The sequence below is a fragment of the Symsagittifera roscoffensis genome, chromosome 6 (assembly GCF_963678635.1).
Source record: "Symsagittifera roscoffensis chromosome 6, txSymRosc1.1, whole genome shotgun sequence".
Classification (NCBI taxonomy): domain Eukaryota; kingdom Metazoa; phylum Xenacoelomorpha; order Acoela; family Convolutidae; genus Symsagittifera; species Symsagittifera roscoffensis.
The window spans coordinates 50,013,590-50,021,666 of NC_087067.1; the positions used below are offsets into that span (position 1 = coordinate 50,013,590).

At 39.2% G+C, this 8,077-nt stretch overlaps 1 protein-coding gene across 1 annotated transcript; it reads right to left on the reverse strand.

Annotated features, from left to right (window-relative positions):
- Positions 1–339: 339 nt before the first annotated feature.
- On the reverse strand, positions 340–7,693 carry LOC134848792 (uncharacterized). Its single transcript, XM_063866302.1, has 5 exons — positions 7,456–7,693; positions 7,024–7,387; positions 5,505–5,941; positions 2,798–3,111; positions 340–429 (listed from the first exon to the last, which is right to left on the reverse strand). The coding sequence occupies exons 1-5, from the start codon at positions 7,691–7,693 to the stop codon at positions 340–342; spliced, it is 1,443 nt and encodes a 480-aa protein (XP_063722372.1).
- Between the last annotated feature and the right edge of the window lie 384 nt (positions 7,694–8,077).

Genomic DNA, 8,077 nt, shown 5'->3' on the forward strand with positions numbered 1-8,077 from the left:
TGGCAGAACCGACTTTTCTCGACAAGGAAGCCGCGGCGAAGCAAAAGAGCAGCGGCGACAGAGGATTTCTTTCTGGAAGTCCCTGCGAAAACACTATATCTGCTCAGGGCAGAATGACATCTGTGTGCCGCTCTGCGGTCGGCCAGCCAGCCAGGTTCGGAGTCAATGGAAAGAAAGGTTAGTTAACCCGAAGGTACCTAAGTTTCGGAGAAAGCCGTGTTTCTTGACCCTATCGAAGGCTGCTTTAAACACCATATCAACGTGGAGTTTGTGTTTGTTCTCCTGTAGGTGGTCAAAGGCTTGTTGACTGATGTTTTCTATATAGTCTAAGGTTGACCGTCAAGACTGGATCACGGAATGCTCTTCCGGAACAATATTGTTCTGCGGAGACCACTCTTTCAGTCTGTTGGTCATCATTGTCTCCAGCACCTTGGAAAGATCAGAAAAGCAGATACACCGGTCTTTGTTTGCTTATATTGCTTGGATCAGAATTCTTCATTGAAATTTTACTCTTTCAAGACAAGAACGATGCGTGCTATCCTCCAATACGGGGAACGCGGGATTTCGTCCAACTCCTGTTGTTCATTGCCAACAGTCAGGAGCTGGCGAGAACGTGGAGCCTCTTCAGAGAGAGCGGGTGGATATTGTCGTGGCCTCAGTCCCACTTCTCGGCGTGTGTAGAGAGTGTACGACTTCGTGTTAGCGTGTACGACTTCGGATATATATCAAAAAAGTCAATGCAATTTTGACGCAAAAAATCTAAGTCTTTACTTCAATTTAATTTTGCTCTAACGCTACCTGTCAGGCCTTAATTAAAGTAGAATTTAGGGCTGACAGTTTCATCTATAGAAGGTTATCCATAACAAACAATTTAAACAAAGTATTATTTAAACTATCATAAATGTACATATATCTATTCAGTGAGTATGTGTATGTATTCTAACTTTGTTCGTTACACTCTCTTTCTAATTTTCTCCATCAATTTTCATAATTAATTTGATAAAAATTTTCATAGTTAGAGAACCATATGCGGACCCATTGGATGGTGAGCAGGTCGAATTACTGAGGAAAGAATAGGATTCCAATCATGATAAAAATTTTACGGAACTTTTGCTTGAATTTTTACCAGTTAATTTTAAAAGCAAAGTTTTTTCTTTTCTTTCAGCCTGGTAGAAAACTAAGATTTAGAAATCTTTGAAACGGATAGCCTGTAACATTTTATTAGTTCATAGATTAGTTTCATAAATTTTTTTTGAAAAACTAGACCAATTAAATAACCACAACAGTATTGAAGTGGTTGCAAATATCTCTCTATAATCTCGTTTTTACCAGTAATTCTATAAACCTTTTCAGAACAAGAAAAAAAATAGGAAAAAAATTGATTTCAGACAAAGGAGTAAGACGATCAGGGTAACGATTAATCGGCCTACTTTATCTATAACTTGCCTTTCAAAAATATTTACTGGACAGCAAAATACTACAGGCAGTCAGTTCCTTCTGGTATCAGACTACTGGCTTCAAATTTTAAATTAAACTGCTGGCTTCAAATTTTGTGAAACTTGACCTCAAATCTTTAAAAACAAATTTTGACCCAATTCTTGTTTTAGGAACTAACATCTTAGGAAATAAAACCAACCAAAAAGAGAGTGTTTGCATCCATTACCATGCAACTACTCCTGTCACATATAAACAAAGGACACAAACAGGTCATAATTTTCAGTTCTTTTTAACTTCAATCAGGCACAAACATAACAGCATAACAATATTATTAGTAAAAACATAAAACCATAATTCAAATAAACATAGAAAACACAAAAAGCGACGAAAACTGTTTTAGCTGGAAATTCAAGTGACATAATTATATCATTACGAGGCCAAACTGTGCACTGGATAGGAGCACAATTTTGTGTCTGTATGTTCCTGGATTCCAAAGACAAGTCTTAAAATATGTTCCAAAATGTAAGTGGATTCCACAAACAAAATTTCAGTGGATTCAGCATACATATACCTATAATATAAAAATTTTGTCGGCACATTTGTTTTGTTGCGGATTCTGCAACAAGCAAATAAAGCTAGTTGTTCTGGATTCCGCAACTGTAAGTAGATTCCGCAAAATGTAAGTGGAATCCGCAAAATGTAAGTGGAATCCGCAAATAAAAGTGGAATCCGCAAAATTTGTAAGCAGAATCTGCAAATGTAATTGGATTCCGCATATTTGTTTTTTACTTAACTTGCATATGAACAATAAAAAGCTAGAGATGGAAGATTTGATTTATTATCTATTGGAACGAGCAATTTGAAAGCAAAACGACTCCATCTGTCAGCGGAATCCACAAACGAACCTTAAAACATTGGTTAACGATGCGGATGTCAAATCTTTCTTTTTGGTTTGAAATGGGTTTGAAATTGCTGTTCAGGATTTGAAATGGCAGTTCATGTTTGAAATGGGGCAGTTAAGACACTCATCAAAATTTGAGATGAGATGGTTCAGTTGGTTCAAAAATTAACGTCGCACTCATCAGTATTTGAGATGAGATGGTTCAGTTGGTTCAAAAATTATCATCAAGTCATCAGTATTTGAGATGAGATGGTTCAGTATTTAAGACGAGTATTTGAGATGAGATGGTTCAGTATTTGAGACGAGATAAAGGACGGCTCGATTGTATTAAAATTGTATCCTCGTTTAATTAAAACTGAAAAAAAACTCAAACAAGGGGTAACTAAAAAAAACAGTACCAAAAATAAAATATTGTTTTTAAATATTGTTGAGCAAATGGATCAGTTTTTCTGTTCTTACCGAACCCTTTTCCTCGAGTTTTCCACTTTCGACAAAGCGTTTGTGTTGTCTCAATGGCTCACTATGGTAATCATAGTCTGGTTTTTTTATTGAAATATTTGTCTCCTCGGCTGTTTTGGCTGTTTCTGAATACTTTCCCTCGAAAACTCCACCTTCGACAAAGCGTCTTTGTTGTCCTAATGGCTCACTATGGTATTCGTAGTCTGGTGTGTTTGTTGAAATTTTCTCCAGATGAAGTTTGCGTTTACCTCTCGTATTGAATTTATTTTCTCTTTCGACAACTTTGTACTCGAATCGTTTGACGTGTTTGTATTCTGATGTTTGAGCATATTTAAAATAAAAATTTTCACAGAGTCAAGTGGTGTATTTTATCCGGACAAACGAAGGGTGTAATACTTTCGAACTGCAGACTCGAAAGGAAATCAATTGTTTCGTCAGATGAAGAGTGCAAAGAATGCTTCTCTCAGACACTGCTTTAACCAATCTCCCAGGCATTACCTCGTTTTTAGTGAAGAACAGTGCAGTTGGAATGACTGTAAGCATTTCTGGACTTGGGATGCCCGGCTTGCAAGGCAGTTTCAAGTTTGCAGACGCAGATGACGGCTTGCAGAAATGGATTTTGGTACTTTCGCCATCTAAGGTGAGCCAATTTTGAATTGACGGAACAAACTTGTACAGTTGATACTGACATAATGAAATGTGAACTTTAGTGTTGAATCTAAGTGCAAGCTCTTTCATCAAATTTTCATAACCGTAGCGATTTTTGTTAGAAAAATTGGCCACATTTTTTCGAAATGAACAGAGCCATGCGGACACGGCTTGAAAGATGGCCGAACGACAGCTCTTCCTACAAGGTATGAAATTGGAATCTGTTTTGCAAAACGTTGTGTCGATGTAAATATTATCAAAATAATGAACAGCAGCTTTTTGTAAGTTGTCGAAAAGATGATTGATTCGCTTCGTATGACCTACTTGCCATCTGAAGTTGCCAGTAAAAAGGACAGATTTTTCTTTGTAAGAACATTACTGAACCTAGACAGTGACCTGCAGGAATAAGAGTGACAGTTACGGTATGAGTATCGTCCCCTTCCGATGAAACATTCAATGTTAGCTCATTATCTGAATCCATAGGTATGATATATGGATTTAAGTGAAGATAAAGCGGCAATGCACTCAACTAAGGAGCCGAAACTTTATGACAAAAAATTTTAAAGTTATAAAGTTTTAACCTACCGAAGAGCTCAGGCTCATTAAGGCCCACCATCTGATCTGTATGACCGTGCGAAAGAAAATAAACTGCAGATTTGAGGTTCTCACCATTGAAGCGATCGATTGAAATCTCAGGAAATTCTGATATTGGACCGGCAAATTCTGACATATTTATAGAAGGGATAAGGAGGTAGGAACAGTGAGTTAATAAAATGAGGATTGACGATACATTTCTATAGTTTTTAAGAAAGGAGAAGACCACCACATTTTGATTGTCATGAGCCCGTTTTGAGTGTAAGCATCTATCCTTGGTTAATTTGTAGAGCCAAAATTATTATCATTTGGGCGCTTAACTAAAATTACACGATCAGATCCAAAAAACTATTACAATAAGCTTCAGTAGAGCCAATTTTCTCAAATTAAAAAGAAGTATTTGGGAATTTTAAGTCCACTAACTACAAAACTAAGCAAATTAAATGATATGCGCATCAATATAGAAGATTTCACATCAGGAAGCACAGTAGGAAGTACAATCTTGGAAGGCAGTTTTGGCGCAAAAGACTAACTAACTAAAGTTTTTTTATAGACTTCTTTACTAATAAGTGGGCTGATATCACTATGTGACCGGCAAATGATGATGAGGCGCCCGATACTGTGAGGCATACTGCACGAAACTAGGCAAACTGGAAGGCATACTGTGACACGGCATTTGGCTGATGACTGGTTTTGTGACTGGCTTTGTGACGGCATTTGCTTAGCACCAAAATACTGAGGGCGATTGTTTGCACTAAAAAAGACAGTTTGCTACTAAACTAGTCATATATTGTTTTAGTAATACATTTGAGATTTGATCTTTTGAAATTTACTGATAATCTGATTGTGTGGATGATACTGAGTGTGACGTGTGGATGATACTGACTGACAAAAGTACTGACTATGACGACGGCGGCATTTGCACTAAAAAACAGATTTCTAATAAACTAGTCATAAAATATTTTAGTAATATGTTTTAAGATTTGAGATGTTGAAATTTACTGATAACCTGACTGTTTGGTTGAATTATGTATTGATACGGGCATTTGTATAGGGCGATTGTATGCACTCAAAAACAGTTTTCTAATAAACTAGTAATAAATTGTTCTACTAATATATTTGAGAGTTGAGCTTTTGAAACTTACTGATAATTTGACTGTGTGGATTACACGTGGAAAACGGTTGAAATCTGGTTGAACTCTGAGCGAGCACGTGGAAAACGGTTGAACTCTGATTGATTTCACTAAGGCGATTGTTTGCACTAAAAAAACAGTTTTCTAATAAACTAGTCACAAAAGATTTTAGTAAAATGTTCTGAGACTTGAGATTTTGAAACTTACTGATAATCTGACTGAGTGACAACGGCGGTTGGATGCGTGACGATGGCGGAATTTGCACTAAAAAATTTAGTTTTCTAATAAACTAGTCATAAACCATTTTAGTGGTATATTTTGAGATTTTGAACCTTTAGGACGAGGGTCCCACCCCACGCTGGGATGACCCAGCGGTTCTGCCGCGTCCTCGGCCTCGAGCCCGGCCTGGCAAGTTTGCAGTCCCGGGGACTGAAGGCGCTGCTCGTCCGCGACTGCGCCCCCGCCCGCTTGCCCAATTATAGGGCCGAGTGTCGTCATCACTGGATGAGTCGTCGACGATTCGGCCATCCCAGGCCACAGCGTGCCCGCGACCGCGATCCGCACGTAGGAGAACGCAAGAGCGGCCAAGGCAGTGCTCTCCTCCTCGTCACTGCCCGAGAGCAGTTCACAGACGGAGACACTCCTCAGCTGCTCCGGTTCCGACACCGAGTCCGAGTCACGGTAGGGCACCTCTGTCTCGACCTCTATCTGGTCTCCTGCCTCCTCATCGTCATCCTCATCGTCATCCTCCTCGTCCGTGTCAGAGGAACTAAACAAAGGTAAAACATGATCGATATGGAGCAAGGGTTGGATGTTCTTTTGTGGTTTACATTGGGAAGGTTCAAGTTAGTGGTCAAAGGTGGAAAAAAGATGTTGTTCACATGGCACCAGGCTTAGTTAGTTTAACAATAAACAAGGTCAAAAGCAATAGTTACTAGTGCATGAACGAGTGGAAAGGCGATAAGTCCTGGCAACAGAAGGGGCACTTTGGATAAGGCTCATCCTGCACCTTCCGCCAGTAGATAAAACACACCTTGTGCGCCACATCCCCATCGTGTATTTTGAACAGATGCCGCCCATCATCACAGCAGATAGGGCAATTTTTACTATCGTCTGTCTGCGTTTGTGATTAATTCGCATTCACCATGTTTTCCGAAATTCAAGAATTCAGTTAGTTACTCAGACTGCAGGCTAAAAACTTGAATTATATTTCAATTTATAGAAAAAACTGTTTTTAAAAAGTCAATTAATATATCTAGACATTTTGTACATATTCCGCTCATATTCGTTGAAAAACTTCACAGATAATCTATCATTTGAATGTGGTAATAGAAAGTCTTTAGGCCCTTTTGAGTAATATTTGGACAGGCAAATGCTCCCACTGTCAATTCTCCGCATTACCCACAACGGTGTTGGAAGAGATTGTCCATCTTTTCTTTATTCGCAAGCCTTCCTTCAGTTGTTGGCTTAAAATTCAAAATTATCAAAAGTTAGCATGAGACGTTAAACTGAGTTTTTGGGATGAATTATGCATTTCAGTATTCGGGATGACGAAATTCAATTTTTGGGATCAATTGAGTATTTCAGTGTATGCGATTAAACTGGGTGCAGTTTTTGGGATACGGAAGTAATTTTTTCAGTATTTGGGTTGAAATTCGGCCAGAAATACATATGTTAATTTTTCTGGCAAGGTGTTATCTAAGGCTTTGTCGTGCGCCTTCAGAATTCTCACGACTTCCTCCATATCTTCTAATTCTTGCGGAGGTATCGTGTCTCTGTTGCTAAAAAAATATCTTTCTCTATTTTCATTTATTTCGACAAAAATGTATCAGTTTAATCTTTGATACTAACCACAGATGCACCATAAGCTCATTCAGAGCCAACATCGGAAAAGCAGGGTAGCAGCTGCTGAAGTGCTCTTTGTCTTTCCGCTCAGGTCGAAAAGCTCTGGCAGCCGTCAGCAGGTGTCCACGATGGATGAAATTGACTCCCAGAGTCACTGAGTCTGAATGCGTTTCAACCATGTGTATCATGCCAGCTGGGATAACGAGGGCCTGGCGCTCCGTCAGAACAACTTTCTGACATCCTCCAGCATCACAGCGAAGGTCATCCCCGGGAAACATCGGTTTCCAACCCAGAGATTGCTGCATCAGATGTTCCTGGAATATCTGCTTGTTGTTGACCGACGGGGCCATCAAATAAAATGTTTTGCAGCCTAAAAAAACTGAAAGGAAGATATTTCTATATTTCGTTGAACAAATTGTGCATCAAACTTTGTTTAACCTTTCACTAAAGTGTACATCACAGATGTACCGGAGAAATCCTGGTGAAATGGTGTTATTGCACCAGCCTGCGATAACAGCAGGTAGCTTGACTCCTTCGTCGGTAATTCTGTCTTCTCCAACTTCCTTTTATGTATGTGTCCCAACGACACATCCTTGACTGCTTTTGGGACAGAGAGTTTCGTGGCAGCTGACAAGGAATCATCAGCATCAATGATGATCCAGAACATTGGCGGCATTGATCGGAACAAAGTTTAAACATCAGCTGGCTCAAACGATTGTATATATTCCTAGGATTGAACACAAATGAGAGGTTAAACTTAATTGAAAACTAGAGTCGTATTAGAGGTCTAGTTACTTTACAAACTGATTACCTTTTCCTTTAAGATGTACCGTCTAGCTCTGAGTTCCTCGGGGTATTCCTTCAAAAATTCGTCAAGTAAATTGTCCCATACACTCGGCTGCAAACTGGCAACTATCCGCAGGCCCTGATAGTTGGCTTTTGAACCCCTCGATGGATTTAGCCGATGGAACTAACAAAGCTCCTTGTTGACCAATAAACCAGTCTGAATGGATCCAGTTGACAAGATCAACCACAAGCCCGCAATGTATTAGAATTGAGG